Below are 17,781 nucleotides of genomic sequence, written 5' to 3'. Positions count from 1 at the left end.
TGAGTTGGGATTGGGATTCCTCAGTGCCCTACGGCCTTTCTCTTGTTTTCATGTCCTCGCTGGGGTGGGTGGTCCAGGGATTCTTACTCCTTGGAGGCCATGTAGGCTGTGAGGTCCACCACTCTGCTGCTGTAGCCGTATTCATTGTCATATCAGGAAATGAGCTTCCCATTCACCTCTGGGATGACCTTGCCCGCAGCCTTGGCAGCACCAGTGGATGCAGGGATGATGTTCTGGGCTAGCCCACGGCCATCATGACACAGCTTTCCAGAGGGGCCATCCACAGTCTTCTGAGTGGCAGTGATGGCATGGACTGTGATCTTGGGCCTTCCACGATGCCAAAGTTGTCATGGATGACCTTGGCCAGGGGGACAGTTGGTGGTACAGGGAGCACTGTGACAGTCTCGAGTGAGTTGTCATACATTTCGTGGTTCACATCCATCGCAAGCACTGGGGCATCACGGGCAGAATGGGCAGAGATGTTAACCTTTTTGGCCCCACCCTTCAAGTGGCTCCAAGATAGTGAAGATACTGGTAGACTCCACGCATACTCAGCACCAGCACCACCCCATTTGATGTTAGCAGGATGTCACTCCTGGAAGATGGGTTTGGCCTTCCCACTGACGGCATTCTCAGCCTTGACTGTGCTGTTGAACTTGCCATGGGTAGAGTCACGCTGGAGCATGTAGACCAGGTAGGCCATGTAGTTGAGGTCAGTGATGCAGTCAGATTCACTTTGCCAGGTAAGAAGGTAGCCCTTGTAATCAGTTGCCTGATACGGCCAAATCCTTTCACCCCAACCTTTACCATGTGTCTAAGGGCCAAGACTGGCACTGCACAAGAAGACGTGGCTGTCTCTGAAACAGGAAGGAGCAGAGAGCCTCTTTCCCACTTCTGTTCTCTCCTCACTCTTCAGGAGGGGGATTTTTTTTTTCCCTGATCCCTTGACCTCTGAGGTTAGTATTTTCCCTGTCTCAGCCTGCACCTGGGGGTTCACAATTTCAGAACAATCCTGCTTCCGAGGTGGAACTTGAGGTGTAACAGTGGGCTTGAACACTTCCCAATAGCCTGGCCCGCATGACCACCCTTCCATTCTGCCTCCTGTAAGAGTGCCTGCCCCTCAGGGTAGTTTGAGATGCAGGCTGGCTCAGCGTGAACCTTTCAGATGAATTTTCATTTCTTTGGAAAAATAAAGTGGGCACAAAAGAGAGACAGATCTCTTGGGTTGCATCCAAATGAGAGGAATTTGGAGAGTCGGCTTTGGCAGAATCGCTCCTGGCTGGGTGCTGGGGAAACACAGCAAAGCAAATATGGTGTCTTCCCCCATTCATCCCACGTACCTGATGTAGGCCTCCCACGGCCCGACAGTATCAGGCTTCAGGCAGATGAGGTTGGTGGTGAAAGCGGAGGCTATGCCAGGAGGCTCTTAAGATAGTGCTGCTTTATGGGCTTCCAACCTCTGAGATTTGGGGATCATAATGAGTCTTAGCAGAGTCTTCTCCCTTATGGGGCATCTATACTCACGAGGTCACTCTCAGGAAGTTTCCTTCCCTCTGTTTCTGCTCCTGTAAGTTCAGCAGACAGAAAGGAGGTCAGTCACGCAGTTGGAGCATGCCAAGGACCCAAGGTTAAAATACCCCACACAGGTAAGCTCCTCACAGCCTCACGAAGGTATTACTGAGGCCCCCTGAAGAGACATTCCCGGCAGGGCCAGATGCCAGCTTTGCCCCTGATTCAGGGCATTGTCTTGGAGAGGCAGCACTGCAAATTTGGGCCATGTTTCCTTAAAAGGGAAGCCCGAGTGAACTTTCTAGCTTTACTGTTTTGACTGACTTTTTTCTTTTTAAATCACTACTTTTGGAGGTCACGGAGCCAAGCAATGCATTCCCAGTCTCCCACTGCCTTTGCTGATGCCCCTGCATGTGAGTCTTGTCGGTACTGGTTGTCTAAGTTAATTCTCAGGGACTCTAAGACTGCTTTTGTCAAAGCTACCGGCTCACTACTAAAGCCCACACAGGTACCCAGTGACTGATCTCTTGGTGTCAGAGAGCCAATCCCACCCATTATTTCTTAAGCCTCCCTCCCACAAGGGGCCACGAGGCTGGATCACACACGGGCAGACCATGGCTCATTTCACCCAGGCACCTCTCCCTGCACCTCAGGCCACTCCTCCCCATGACCACCCTGTGAACATACTCTCCATGACAAAACTCACAGTTTCAGTGGTTATCCTATTCTGCAGCAGGAGACACAGGGCTGGCTCAGTAACCACCCCTCTGCTGAAGCAGCTCCCGCCATAGCAGCCAGCTCCCAGGCACCCTGACCTGTCCCCTCTCACACCCCGACCCTCTCACCTCCCTCGTGGTTCCGCCCTTCTTGCCTGCTCCACTGTCTCTGAGCACTTCACACCAGGACTTGGCAAAGGTGGGAGGACGGAGAGAGGTGAAGAACGGAAGGAAAAGGAGGTGGGGGCTGGGCCAGGAAGCCAGTGTATCAATTTGATACTTGATAATCCAATCAGGGGCACTTCTAGTGCCCACCTCCCCACCCCCACCTCCAAATTAAAAGCTATAGATTCTCCTAGAAGCTCCACACACTCTCCTAGTTCGGTGGGCACCAAGACTGTCACTGGAGAGTAAGTGACGGAGGCTCACAAAGATGGCAGGAGGCCACCCTCCATCGAGGGCTGCCGTGTGAGAAGTCCTTCCTCATACTGAGTGTGACCCTCTTTCCTGTGCTCACTGGGAGCTTCTGCTTGCTTTTTATTGCTTACAGAGCACCAACACCCACCCATCCTCTCTGCAGCTGTCCCTGATGTGTTGGAAAGCATCAACACTTCCTCTTCTTCCCGGCCCTGGAGCCCAGGCTCCAACATTCCCTCCCCTAGCTCTACTTTTCCTCAAACTTCAGCCATTACCCACCCCACCCCAGTCTTACATTAATTAACACATGCCCACGAAGCGTTATCTGCTATTGTCAAGGTCACCGTGACCTCTAAGTGGTCACATCAGTGCCACCTTCCCTTCTTCCTTGACCTCACTGGCACTGGGTGGAGCTGTCCCTTGTGTCCTCAGAAGGCCCTTGGTCCCTGGGCTCCACATCCTGGTTTGTCCTCGTTCCGCATACCTTTCTTCTCAGTCTAACCTCAGGCCTGTCTTTGCCCCTCCCCACCTCTAAGAGCTCATGGGGGTGTCTCTGTCCATCGACTCTGGATCGTGTGTTTTGTCCTGCTCATCCCATTTGTACCTGACTCTTACCTGCCTCTTACCCTCTGATGGCTGAGGGTCACAGAGAACACTCCTTGGCCATTCTCCTTACCATTCATACCCAAGTCATTGGGTGGCTCCATCACACCACTCTGTAGACTTTGTTCATCCAAATACTGGATCTTAGCTCTCCCCTCGGGGTCTGTCTCTGCACTACTGCTCAGGTGTCTCTCCCCTACCCCTTGCTTTCAACCTCTTGGTGCCATGCGCTATCTCCTTACACTGCTGAGTTTCTTCTCCTCTCGGAACCCCCTTCTCAGCCAGTGTGAACTTTTAAATCAAATTATGTTGTCCCCTGCCTAAATGCTTTTCAAACTCCTGACCCATGACCCAGCCCTTCTGATGCTACCACCCTGTTCCAGTCATCCTGGCTGCCGTCATACCCGCAGCTGGCTAGCTCTTGCTGTATAAACTGGTCGCACATCTGCCTAGGGCTGCATCCCTCCCCCTGCTCACTGTCTGGAGACGCCTTCACTCGCCTGGTCGTCTCAGAGTCCCTCTAGTTTCCTACCTGCTTTGCTTCTGCAGCACTCATTCTGCTATGTTGAGAAGCACCTCGAGGGAGGAGCCTTGGCCTGGCTAGTTGATCACTACTAAGGTAGAAATAGCCTTACACGCAAGGGAGGCTCAACAAACCTTCAGTGAGGAAGAGATAAGCCTTCCTGACCCCTGAGGGGTACAGGCAGGCCACGAGGAATCATGTTTAAGTCATTTCTAGGGGAGGTGGCGATGTGCCCAGTGGATGTTGGCACAGAGAGGGGAGGGCAGGAAGGTGGCCTGGAGATGCTGACCAGGTAGATCTCTGAATGAAGTAAATAGGAAGACATCTCAGAGCCAGAGTCAGACACCAGGGAAACAGGCAGAGCGAATTACAGCCTGTGCTGGGGCGGAGACCAGGGCCACTACCGAGGCAAAGGTCTGGAGGGATAAAGGAGAAGGAGATGACTTGGATGCAGCTCTGGGCTTAGCACTAGGAGAAGGTGACCAAAGTCCAGTAGGGTCAGTGAGACCCCCAACCAGGGGCCATGTTGAGCAGTCAGAGCTAAGCTGGACCTCAGGAATGCTGTCAGGGTCCCCTGGACTGGCTTAGAAGAGGTTACCTTACAGGGACTGTGCTGGCCGCCAGGTCAAGGGCTGCAGCTGGGGAAGGGGTTATGGGATGGAGTCTCTGAATTTGTTATTGCTCCTTACCTACCCAGACCCCAACCAAGGGGAGCGGTGACAGTGCAGACTTTGCAAAGTGGCGTGGTAGAACAGACCGACCATGGGGATATCCAGAACTAATTCCAGAACTGCAAAATGTAAGCTTTTATTTAGTTAGTTTATTTGTTTATTATTTTTGCAGTGTTAGGGTTTAAATGTAGGATTTTGCCCATGCTAAGCAACTACTCAACCATCCACCTACACTCACAGCCTGCTTTTACCTTAATTAAAAAAAAAAAACATTCAAGATAGATCCTTCCTAAGTGTCCCCAGCTGGCCTTGAAGTGACTCTAGCCCATGTAGGCCTTGAACTTGTGGTCCTTCTGCTTCAGCCTCCCCCAGAGCTGGTTTATAAGTCCGTGCCACCAGGTCCATGTCACTAAGCCTGCTGCCTGTTAACCTTTAGACCTTTTAGCTCTGGTGACTCCTGGCATAGGGAAACCACACCTCAGAGAGAACAGGTTAAGTTAAAGATTGCTGAGCAGACACGGAGGGCCCCCGGCAATGCCTCCTCCCAGCAGTCAGTCACAGCCTTTGGTGGCTGGTGGTAGGGAGCCCTGAGTCCCTCTGCACCTATCCGGGGGCACTTACAGCCCTGGTACTTGTCAGTCTGCAGCTCTCCGACTGCTTTCTGCTGATGGGGCGTGTGCTCTCCCCAGACAGCAGCTGTTCTTGTGCTGGAAATAGCACGGATCTCGCTGAAGGGCTGTCGCCTTTGGGAGAGAAGGGGGCTGCTTATTGACAAAGCCCCCAGGGAGCCGTCGCTGTCAGAGTCGGTGGGGGGGACTGCTGAAGTGATGAGACCCTGGGGTTCTGGGCGCTCGGAAGCCTGAGCTTTCCTCTCTGTCATAAGGAGATGACTTGGGTGCAGCTAGGGAGCTGGGTGACCTTGGGCACGTGGCCTTGCTGACTGCAGCCTGAATTTCACCAAGTCTCACTGGGCTACTAAGAGAATTAAACAAGGCGGTTTAAGGGTCTAGGAGGAGGAGGCTGCCTCGCACAGCTGGCCAGGATGAGAGTCAGCTGGGGTTGAAACTCGGCCCGCCCTCACTCTGACAGCCCATGTTGCCGGTATGTGGCTTAATGAATGGGGTTGGAGGGCTTGCTAATGCCCTGCACAGAGGTGCATACGGGCTAGTGGTGTTTCCACTAGAGTGGAATCACCCTACGGTTCTCTTGGAATGCCGAGGCAGGACAATACGAAAAGGGTCCAGACTGGTAGGCTGTGTCAGCTTCCCTTCCTCCTGCCCCTGGCAGTTGGTGAAGTCTACCAATTCTGTTCGTACGTGGCACAGGGGACCTCCCCAGGGCTTCTGGGTTCTTAGATACCACTAGCGACTGCAGCTGGTGGGATGTGCTTAGAAAGAAAACGCAGTGGCCCCATCTCACACCAAACCAGTGGTTTACCAAGGGCCTGGAGTTACAGGACTACCCTAGGCAGAAGATGCCACTCTGGAAGAGGGAATGAGCAGGGGGGAACCTCTGTGGATAAGTTTGTAAGGAAAGGGATGGTTGGAACAGATTAGCTGGCCAGCTCTACCCTGCTCAGAGGGGCCCCATCTCACAAAGCTGGAGTTGTCTGCCATGTAGGTGAGGGAAGGAAAGATCCCCCCACCCAGTGCCCTCCAGGCCTTCTTCATTGGTCCTCTCATAGCGGAGGTTGCCACCTGATGACGGGGTGACTGGAGCTGGCCAGCCCAGCCCCTCAAGGTCCCTGAGGGCACAGGGAGAGACAGGATGGACGCAGCCTAGAGCCAGCTTCAGCTTGATCGCTGGGAGTCAAATGTTGTTGGAGAGGAGCTCGGCTTCTGACACGGCTCTCGGGCTATTTATACCCACCGATGCCAATCGTGGTGCCAGGCCCCCCTCCTTTGAGCTGAGTAGAGATAGTCTTTCCGGAACGGAAAGAAGAGCTGGTGACTCACTTGCTTACCAAGCCCGAGAAGGCGGAGGGATGCTCTGGTGAGATTCCTCATGCACAAGCCAAGCCGGCGCTATTTATAGGGGGGTCTGCGACTTAGAAAGCAAAGAGCATTTATCAGCAACTTCCAATAGTAAAAGAACCATAATGCCCCTGCGGGAAGCAACACTGAAAACGCATCTTAAGAGCTATCGCCATCCCAGAACTCTGAGACATACCACTAACATCTCACTGCAAACCATCCCCTCCCCAGGGACATCAGGTCACCGTCCGGTCCTTGCACATTTCACCTCTCACTCTCATGCATGCTTCTTCCCAAACACACAAGTATGTGAGCATCGCCTCCATGGATTCGGCGTGCTCCCAGTTTGCACACCTTCCTCTAGACCTGCCCCTCAGGCTTCCTGTCACGGGAAGGATCTGCGGGGGGAAGTGTCCCACTGTGGAATTACACGTCATTGATGCATCATCAGTAGAGACCAGGCTGGAACAGCGCACCACCAAAATCAGACCTCCTCAAGGGTAGGAGAAAGAAGCAAGAACTGTTCATTTCCTTTTGCCGATGGCAAAACGGAGATTTCAGATAGTCATGGGGCAGTTTGGATGACATGGCCAGGGGTGTTTCAGGGGCCATGGAGCGTGTGTTAGATATAAGAGGGAGAGTCTGAGAATGGCTCTGTTTTGGTTGTATTGTAGGACAGAGGCATCCCTAGGCTAGTCTGTCATAGTCTCTAGGAACCCTGAGGGGGACAGTCCCTGTAGGGTGGGCAGGGCCCAGGGGTCAAGGTTTCAGAAACACTTTTTTTGAATTAGGGTCTCACTGTGTACCCTGGCTGGACTGGAACTCAGAGATCCCTCTGCCTCACATATGCTGCGATCTAAGTGTGTGCCACCATACGCAGTCCTCAAACCTGTGGTGCCTAGCAGGGGTAGGGCGACCAAGGACAACTTATACTCAGGCAGGACTTGGCATGGGACGTAGCCATCAGGAGGCAGAAGGAGGTTTAGTGAGCTCAGCAGAAGGCAGTGTCACCAGAGCAGATGGTAGAGAGAAACTTCCGTGTTCTTCATTCCTGACTCTGCTCTGCTATCGACCAGCTGAGCGGAGAGAAGGGAGTGTGGCTCTCCCTGGGTCTCCCCGTGGTATCGGCTGGCAGCAGTTGCCCTTCAAAGGCAGGGCAGTGGGGGCGAGCACTTCTCGAACTCCCTGTGTGTTAAGCTTTCCTGGAAGCGTCAATGGTGTCATGTCAACCGTACTGACTGGATGCTGAGGCTGGGGGTGACACAGCTAAAATGGCCAACGTGGTTCATTCATGCTACTGACAGAACACAGACTGGGGTGCTTATAAGCAATGGACATTTATTTCCAACTTTATTTCCAGAGTCCAAATTTCAAGGCAGCTCTGCTTCCTGGTTCATAGGCTGTGTCTTCTTCCCATATCCTCATGTATTTGAGGGGACAAAGTGTCTCAGTCCTATCTTATTAGGATATTTCATAAGTGTTCTACCTTATAAATATAGGGTGGAAAAAACAAAGGACTTCTCTCTTAATTCCATCACTTCAGGGTTTGGGATTTTGACTATGGATGCTAGAGGGCCATAGACACCCAAGCTATAGGAGTGGAGAATAAGGAATGTGAGTCCAGTTCTGAAAAGCTCCCAGCCTAAGAACCCCTAGACACATGGCACGAAACTGTTCAGAATGGTTCACTTGCCTCTCTGAGTGATGCTGGGGATTCTGGAGAAAGAAGGACCAAAGAAAGTTGGAGGAAAGAGGAACGAGAGTTGGATGGAGAGGGGAGGCTGGCTGGTCAGCTGGAAAATGTAGTCTTAGTTCAAACTGAGAGAGAAAAGAGACAGAGACGGGGAGTAACCCAGACAGCTTGTAGGCACTGGAGGTTATGTCTGCAAGTCTCTAGCTCCCCAAAGACTCCGAAGCAGTGGCTCTCAACCTTCCTAATCCTGTGACCCTTTACTATATATAGCTCCTTATGTTACGGTAACCCCTAACCATAAAATTATTTCATTGCTGTTTCATAACTCTAATTCTGCTACTGCTATGAATCGTAATGTAAATATCTGATATACAGGATATCTGAAATGTGACCCCTGCAAAGAGGGCGAGGCCCACAGGTTGAATCCGCTGCTCTAGATCTTTGTTTTTACGGCATCTGTATCTAGAGCTTTTCTTAGCAGTCTAGGTTCATGACTTAACCCGCGGTTCCAAAGGCTTTAGTGACATCTTCAGGGTCCGATTGCAAATAAGGTTGCTAGCGACAAGACATTAGGCCTTACTCTCTACCATGTGACTGGAAAACTACACGAGTTTGAGCCAAGGTCATGAGCTTCTGTGATGGCCCCAAGCTGATCCCTTGTTCTTAGTTGGAAGCAAAAGAATGCTTATCAGCCAGTTAAAGGAGAAAGGGATTTGTTAAGGGCACTCCTAGCTCAGAATCATTAAGAAAAATAAAGAAGTGACTGAGTGTATTAGTCAGGGCTCTCTAGTGGAACCATGACATATAGAATGAATATAGTGAAAGAATGAATACATAGATAATAAAAAAAAGGGGGATTTATTAGAATGGCTTCCAAGCTGTGATCCAGCTCGTTCAACAATGAACAGTCCAAGAAACTGGGAGTTGTTCAGTTCACAAGGCCGGAGGTCTCAGCTGGTCTCCAGGACACATTGGAATCACGAAGAAGACTCTAATGCCAGTGAGCTAGAGCATGCAGGCACAGAGCAAAACTTTCCTTCTTCCATGTTGTTAACATATACCATGTCCAGGTCAGGGTTGCTATGGCTGTGGTGAAACACCATGACCAAAAGGAAAGTGATGGACTTCCATAACATAGTCCATCACTGAGGAAATCAGGGTAGGAATTCACACAGGGCTGGAACCTGGCAGCAAAGAGCCGATAGAGAGGCCATGGATGGGGGTGCTACTTACTGATTTGTTCCTTTCCCTATAAATCTATGTAAGAGTGATTACTAATAACCGTACAACGGCCAATACAATACAAGGCTGCCTTGACAGCTCTTCTGCTGCTTCCATTAATCACAATCTCTTAGATTTAGTTTCAGACAGATATTTTTGGACAAGGGCAGAAAGAAGCCACATTCTTCTTAGTAATGTTCTTCTTCTCTGAAACCTCTTGAGCCCAGCCATCATAATCTACATCTCTCTCAGCAGCATTATCTTCCATACTCCTGTGGGGTGATCCCATAAACCCTACTCAAAGTTGTCAACTACTTTTCTAGTTCAAAGTCCCCAAATATTCCACATTCCTACAACAAACATCAGAGTCAGGCTTGTCACAGCAATACCCCACTCCTGGTACCAACTTCTGTCTTAGTCATTGTTCTATTGCTGTGAAGAAACTCCATGATCAGGGCAGCTCTTATAAAAGAAAACATTTAATTGGGTTTAATCCCTTATCATCATGGTGGGGAGGCTGGTGGCATGCAGGCAGGTACTGGAGCAGTAGCTGGGAGCTAAATCTTGATACACACACACACACACACAGAGAGAGAGAGAGAGAGAGAGAGAGAGAGAGAGAGAGAGAGAGAGAGAGGGAGGAGGGGAGGGGGAGGGAGGGAGAGAGAGGGAGGAGAGAGAGAGAGAGAGAGAGAGAGAGAGAGAAGAGACTGTTCTGGGTTTATTATGGGCTTTTGAAACCTCAAAGCTCTCATTTCCAGTAACACATTTCCTCCAACAAGGCTTCATCTCCTAATACTTCTAATCCTTTCAAATAACATCACTCCCTGTTGACTAAGCATTCAAATATATATGAGCCTATGGGGGCCATTCTTATTCAAGCAACCACATTTTACTCCCTGGACCCCATAGGCTTGTATTCATAACATAGTGCAAAATATGCATTCAGTCCAATTTCAAAAGTCCCTGTGGTCTACCACAGTCTCAACATTGTTTAAAAGTTCAAAGTCCCTTTGCAGACTCAAGGCAATCTCTTAACTATAACCCCTTATAAAATGAAAATAATAATAATAATAAAGCAGATCATATACTTCCATCACAAAATGGCATAGGATGAATACATTGCCATTCCAAAAAAGAGGGAAGGGAATGTAGTAAGGAAATATTGGAGCAAAGCAAGACTTAAAACCAATAGAGCAAACTCCAAATTCTGCATCTCCATGTCTGATGTCAAAGTGCTCTTCAGATCTCCAGCTCCATTTCTCTCTCTTGGGCTGGTTTTACACCCAATCTGCAGCTTTCCTTGGCAGGTATCCCACAACTCTGGAATCTCCAACGTCTTGGGGTCTCCCAGTTAATCCAGGCTTCACCTTTGCAGCTTCACAAAATGGCCTCTCCAGGCCTCCTCCCTGAAGGGACAACCCTAACACACGCCCGGCCTAAGCAACTTTCCTTAGCCATGGAAGGAGATTCTACAAGCCCCCTTTTTATATCCTTGACTCTAAAGCCAGAGCCACACTGCTGGAGCTGCCAAGTTCTGCTGCTTAATGGGGCTGGAACTTGGCACCTTCCTTCAATTACAGTCACATCAGCTTTCTGATATTGGTTGCTTCCTACCTGTTGAAGCTTGTCTTTCCTTTCCACAAGCTGGAAGCTTAGCTGGTGAGGTCTTGTTCTGAGGTCACCACTCCCTTTACTCCGTTTAGCATCAGGCTTTTCTTCAAACCCTTTATCTCCTTAAATACCAGACTTAACCCTATTACACTTCCTGGTGCTCCTTTTCTCCTCTAACTGTACATTTTATGTTGGACTAGAATGCGGTGGTTTGAATAAGAATGGCCCCTCATAGGCTCATATATATTTGAATGCTTAGTCAACGAGGAGTTATTTGAAAGGATTAGAAGGATTAGGAAGTGAAGCCTTGTTGGAGGATGTTGTTGCTGGGGATGGGCTTTGAGGTTTTAAAAAGCCCATGTCAAGCTCAAAGTCAGTCAGTCAGTCAGTCAGTCAGTCAGACAGTCAGTATGTCAGACAGTCAGTATGTCAGTCAGTCTGTCTGTCTGTCTTCCTGCCTGCCTGTCTACCTATGGATCAAGATGTAGCTCTCAGCTACTGTTCTAGTCCTTGCCTGTATGCCACCGGGCGCTCCACCATGATGATGATGGATTAAACCTCTAGAACCATTTAAAAATTCCCATTTAAATCCTTTCTTTTATATGAGCTGCCTTGTGTCTTTTCCTAGCAGTAGAGCAGTGGTGTAGATAGACCAGAAGGTGTGGTCCAGTTTAAAAGTGGGTCTTCTGACATCAAATGGCTTAATAAAGAAAAGCCTCTCACAGACAAACCCAGCCACTTGGATTTTAGTTAATTCCAGATGTAGTCGGGTTGGCAACCGAGACTAGCCATCACACTGAATAATGGCATGGTAAAGTGGGGCCATGATGTAAGCTGCTGTCTGTGATGTAATTATAAAGTTGCTGCATGATTGTTGTTTCTGAGAACTGTGCCACTCCGTCTGCCCCATTTCCCTTTTTATGCTTCTCAAAGAGCAGCTTGAAGAATCAACCTCTTAAGAATGTTTCTGATTGGTTGGACCTAAATTGTTTCCAGGGCCTTAGCCTCAAAGAAGTCTGGGAAATGTAGTCTTCAGTATGCCCGTTTTAATAGTGCAGATGAGAAAGAAATAGCAAGGACACATTCTCTACATTTGAGATGCTCACCATTTGGAAGGGTCATAGATAGAGAGGGATTATAATATGATATTATTTGTTCTAATTAGGACATAGTGTATAGAGCCTAGGGAGTGGAACCACATGAGAACTTCCAAAAGTGTAGGCCTTTGACCTAGGTTCTGAAGTTGAGTTTGCTGAATGAGAGAGACAGAGAAGGCTTCAGAAGCAAGAGGGAAACACAGAGGGAGGGTGAGTTTGATATCACAGAGATCCTCAATTTTTAGTTCTTATGAACTCACTTAATTCTTTTATGATAAAGATACAGAGCCAGCTGATTTTGGAAATAGGTGGCAGCTCATTGTATAGAACAATTTTTGGCCTTGTTCATCATAGGCAAGCATTCCACCACTGATCCACTCCTCCAGCCTATGTTTTACAAGTTTTCAATCAGTGTGTGCATGTCTGTAGCCTCAGATTGGTAATGTGACTGCCGCCATGGTTGGGAAGGTACTGGGACATGCTTCAAGGATACGTGCGTCCCCAGTTCTGCCACCATGATGGCCCTACGTACCTCTCCCATTCTGGTTCTTGAGGGTTACTTGTCAAGAGATCACTGACCCCACAGTTAGAGTGTCAGGCCCTGCAGTCTTATTGACTCATGGCCGAGGCTGTCTTGGGACCCTCCATTCCTGGCTGCAGAGCCGTGTGGGAGTGGGAGAGCCCCTGAGGAAAGGAGTACCTGAGGCCTTACTCCAGGGCTGTGGGTACACCAGCTGTTCTGGTAGGCGGATGGGACATGTCTCAGACAGCACTGCACGAACATGAGCATCAAGGGAACGGATGGGGGATGGGAAAGTGGAAAACAATCTGCGGCAGCCTCATCTTTGCCTGTGGCTGTGTCGTAGGACATTATCCTAGGAGTGAGAGAAAGGCAAAAGGGGCAAGAAAGAATGAGACACCTTGCTGCTTGCTTCCCTGCCTGGCTGATCTTCAGCTCTTTCTGCTCAGAGCTCACCGGAGGCTGCCCCATCTCCTCCCTCACAGCCACTCCCTGGCAGTGAACCCTGTGCCTACCTGCTGAGGTGGGCTTTGTTCCTATACACGTTATAGAGCGGTGATGTTGTCATGCTTAGAGCCAGCCCCCTCCTGGGTCCTGTGATAGGGTGGGTCTGTTTTCTTTGCTGGACCAGGACCCTTGGCTGGTCCTAGAAAAACCTGCTCTGTTTTCTTTGTGTAACCTCTGTCCTTGTCGGTTCTCAGGTACTTCGAGTTTTACAAGGAACCTTTAGAATTTAACTCGACGAGATGCCTGGAGCTGAGGCAGGAGATCCTGGAGGTGAAGGTGCTGTCCATGTGAGTGTGGCTGGGCTGCCTACGGGTGGAGGTTGCATGTGGAGGTGGGGCGGGGCGGGCAGACCCCAGAACAGAAGGAAATAAACACAAGGCAGACTTCATAGAAAGTTAGGTCTTCCACGGGCACAGAAAGGCCTGGAAGATGTTTTATAACAAAGGCCACTGTTGCAAGGTCGTGTCTGCTGATTGAGCACGGAAGTCCCCGGCTCAGTTACCCGCCTCCTTGATTACCATCGCTGGGTCCTTCTGTTCAGTAGAAACCCAAGAAGCCTGGGAGTGCCCACTTGAAATTCAGTATTTTGTACCGTCGGGCTAAGCCTTGCCCACTTCATGTTGCCTTCTACAGTCTTAATTTCTCTGAAGGTTTTGTTAGTTAAGTGATAACAAGACCCGAGTGTTACAAAATGGAGTATGGTGAGGTAGCCCGTCTCTCAGACACCAAGCTCGCACTCCCGAAGGGCCAGTGTGTCCTCCCGTAGTGTCAGTGCACATACAGCATCTGTGTGTGGAGATTTCTTAAATACATTTTTATATGAGTAGCAAAGAGGCATCCCTTACTCCCTCCTACCCCACAGTCCGCCACTCATGGTGCTCCCAGAGCCAGTGGAAGGAGGATCCAAGCCTTTCGCTGGGTGCTCACGTGAGTCTTCTCTCTCTTGCTATGATATCCATGAATCCAGCAGACCTGCCTAGAGGGATCCGGATTTTATTATATAGTTATGTCGGGTTCTGGATCTGTTTGGAAACAATTACATCTGGATGTACAAAATAAAATTTATAGAGGCAATGTCGGGTATCTTATATGGACTCGTGAACCCCCAACATAATCCCAAGGACTCTGCCCATGGCTGGCAGCCAAAGTCAGGGAGTGTGGGTCACAAGTACAGGCTTTCTTTTCGGACTGATCTGGGACCAAATGCCGACTCTGGGGCCTGCCAGAGTTATCGGGCAGGAAGAGGGAGAGACCGGGTTCCCACCAGCACTGTCAAAGGCCAGTCCCAGTGACCTTGAGACCTCCTGTGTGGCCTTACCTCTTTAAGGACCCACAACCTCCCAATAGCATCGCCCTGAGAAACAGCCTTCGACACACAGGCCTATCGATGTGTAGACTCCATATTGCTGCTGCTGGAAGTCCCAGGAGTTAGGCCTTGGCAGAGTTCAGCTGGATTGCCTATCATGGTTATGTCCCTGTAATGATCAGCCATCAGTGTGATTGGTTCCAAGGGTTTGCTGGTGAAGGTTCTTGTCTGTGGGGTGATAGTTATTAATTAGGCCAAGAAGATTCTAAATGGGACAGTTGGTATGAGCCCTTGAGACAGGAAGGTCCCTGCTGGGTCCTGGCTGTGAAGGACCAGAGCAGCTTGTGGGCCAGCATGGGAGGGGAAAATGGGAGCTATTGTACCAGAGGATTTGTGGTGCACCTGTGTCTTTTTTGGGGGAACTGTGGAACCCTGTGGACAGGATTTTGGGTAGTACACAGGAGTGCGGTTTAATAGATGTTGTGGAATGCTTCCCAGGAGTTACATGACACAGCCGACTCAGGCCTCAGCTGGGAGCAGAAGCTTCCTGCTTACTGCTTCTCAGAACTGAGGCCCTCACATGTTTGACTGGGACCCCAGAGAACCCCTGTGGGCAGTGTTCCTCAGGTTTCAAAAGAAAAACAGTTAAACTTCAAGTTAGAAAGCAAAATTTCTTCCTGGACACCGAAGAAGGGTCTGGACAGGAAGTAAAGAGGATGTGCATACAGTGGCTGGCTTCTGTACATTGTTGGTGAAGCTGTTATCAAGCCATTTCATTTCTTTTCCATTTTTTGGATGTGTTTGCATGCATGTGTACGTACAGGCACTCATGTGGAAGCTAGATGCTGATGTCAAGAGTCACCCTCCATCACTCCTCCATCTTATCCGTCGAATCAGACTCTCTCAGTCAAACCCCGAGCTCACTGATATGGCTGGTCTTGCTAGCCCGCTTACTGGGGCTGGAACTATAGGCAAGCCACCCCGTTTGCCTGCACCTTCAGTGAGCTCTGGGGACCTGAACTCCAGTCCCCATGCTTGCATGCTGAGTGCTTATACCACCATCTCCTCAGCCCCAGATGAGTCTTTGATTTCCTCCGTGTTCTGGAAGCAGGATGATCAAGAGGTGTCATGCAGCCTCTCTTCCTGGCTTACTCATGGCCATCCTATCCCATGACTTCACACAGCTGCTCCTTGGTCTATGTCTTGTGTCTTACTCTCTTCTTATAAGGACGCCTGCCATGGACCAGGCCCCACCCCAGTGGCTTCATTTCCCCCTATGTTTTGTTTTAAAGACCTCCTTCTCCAAATACTGTCACACTGAGGTTAGGACCCGCACATATGAATTCTGGGGAGACACAAACCAGCCAGTAAGAGTTGCCGTTACAGCTGATATTTAGACACCAGATGAGAAATTACCAAGACACCCATAGGCAAATACTTCAGGGAGCAGAGAGTGATCTCAGACTTCCCAATGGCTGCGACCATGCTTCCCCCTGGCTGCAGACTCATTTTGGTGGCATTTGGGTCTTTCCACAGTTGCTATCAGTTCTTATCAGTCTTCAGGATACCTTGTCTCGATCCTCAGGGTGGACTCCTGGGATGAACAGCAGTTCTAGCTGTTGGCCTCAGTCTTAGTCAGTCTTGAATATGTTGCAGTTTGTTGCAGTTTCCTCTCCAACCTGAATCCGCCAGTACAAAGAAAACGCAACTCAATTAATATGAAAACAATCTAGCGTCTAGATTGGGCAGATCCACCCTACACTGTCCTATTCCTAGCTCCCAAATCCCTCATCCCTTGCACCTTTTATTTGCCAGGTCTCCAGCTTCTCCTTCTCCCACGACAACTCTCTCCTCGCTTCTTTCCTTTTTCCTCCCCTGACTCTTCCCCCTCCTGACCCCTCCCCCCCCTCACCCCTCCCCCTCCTGACTCCTCCCCCCTCCTCGCTCCCCGACTCCTCCCTCTGCCCCAAATCTCCAGCTCTTGCCTTTATTTTACAAGTTCAGAGAGAACTCCAAGGCAAACCACAACATGAATAGACAATTTCTTCCGTAGCAGCTGTTCTGTCCGGGGACTTGTGTTGTAGAGGTATAGTGGAGTAAAGGCAGTCACAAGTAAAAGAAAGACTGGGCCATTCACAGGGAATCGGTTGTGTCAGTGTTTGGGGAAGCAGGGAATAGCAAGCCGGATGCCGCCCTTCCTGAATTTCCCAATTGAGGGTCTGTGGGTCCCTCATGGGAGAGATTGGAGAGCCCAGAGGCCAGCTGCTGTCCAGATTGTCTGGGGACTCTCAGTCTTTGCACTGCTCCAGCCTAGTCCCATGACCTGGAACACAGCAGGACTGACCTGAATAACTGGGAAAAGGTCAAATCTCATCTGTGGATGGATGCCCATACTGTCCCTTCGGGCACACAAAGTGTCAGCTGGTATTTTGTCTGAGGACACAAGGAGATGTGCGATTCCCGAAGGAGTAATTTTGATCCAAAATTTCTCAAATCGATGGTAAAACTCAGTCAGCCAGAAAACGCCCACATGGAAAGCGTCCTGCTTCCTGACAGCGTCAGAGGCGTGAGGAACCCAACTTATTCGTCCTGAAAATGTCTGTTGCTGATTCTTGTCCTAATTATTTATGTTTGATCCTAGCCCTTTGAGTGTCTGTTTTTTTTTTCTTTTTTCTTTTTCTTTTTCTTTTTTTTTTCCAGAGCTGGGGACTGAACCCAGGGCCTTGCGGTTGCTAGGCAAGCGCTCTACCACTGAGCTAACTCCCCAGCCCCTTGAGTGTCTGTTTTTAAAAGCAAACCATCCATTGCTGCTCACGCTTACACCCACATGTGGTTCACGACCACACCTCTCTGGCTTCCTTTCCTACCCTTGTGGAGCTGGACTTGGTGCAGAGTTCGGTAAAGAGGCCACACAGAGCATCCTGGAGCCGTGGCTCCTGGCAAAAGGCCCACTCTCTGAAAGTCCTCATGGCCCCTTCAAATCTCAGATCCAGAACAGTTTTCAAAGGGCTGTGTCCTCAGCCAGGTTGGGGCTCAGCGAAGTCAGGCCCTGAGCCCAGGCATCTAGGGATTAGACACTGCACAGACTCGGGATGTGCTGGACAGCAAACACATGGGTGAAGAAAGAGGAGATTGGGGCAGACAGAGTAGGTAAACACCACATGCCCATGGGGCAACAAGGGAGGGCAGCGGGGTTCTCCATGTGATGAGGTAAATCACCAAAGCATATAGCACTAACAGTCCAGAGCTTACCCCAGCCATCTCAGCCTAGCTCCACTCTGGACTCCCGGCTATTTCTCGTGGTAAGCACCACTATCCCTCTGAGGGATGCGTGCATGCTGCTGGAGATTTGCTCACTTTCCCCCACGTTCAAAGATCTTCTACTTCCGTACGGGAGGATTCCACCTTTCT

At 49.9% G+C, this 17,781-nt stretch overlaps 1 protein-coding gene across 1 annotated transcript in view; it reads left to right on the top strand.

The window, feature by feature from the left end:
- St8sia5 (ST8 alpha-N-acetyl-neuraminide alpha-2,8-sialyltransferase 5) overlaps positions 1-17,781 on the top strand; it is a 61,812-nt gene that overhangs the window by 26,658 nt on the left and 17,373 nt on the right. The window contains exon 3 of the mRNA XM_032885518.1: positions 13,259-13,351. Within this exon, the coding sequence (XP_032741409.1) occupies positions 13,259-13,351 (93 nt within the window). The remainder of the gene's footprint in view (positions 1-13,258; positions 13,352-17,781) is intronic.

This window comes from Rattus rattus, chromosome 15 (genome assembly GCF_011064425.1).
Source record: "Rattus rattus isolate New Zealand chromosome 15, Rrattus_CSIRO_v1, whole genome shotgun sequence".
Classification (NCBI taxonomy): Eukaryota; Metazoa; Chordata; class Mammalia; order Rodentia; family Muridae; genus Rattus; species Rattus rattus.
The sequence above is the reverse complement of the archived record's forward strand: the minus strand, read 5'-3'. Positions and strand labels throughout refer to the sequence as shown.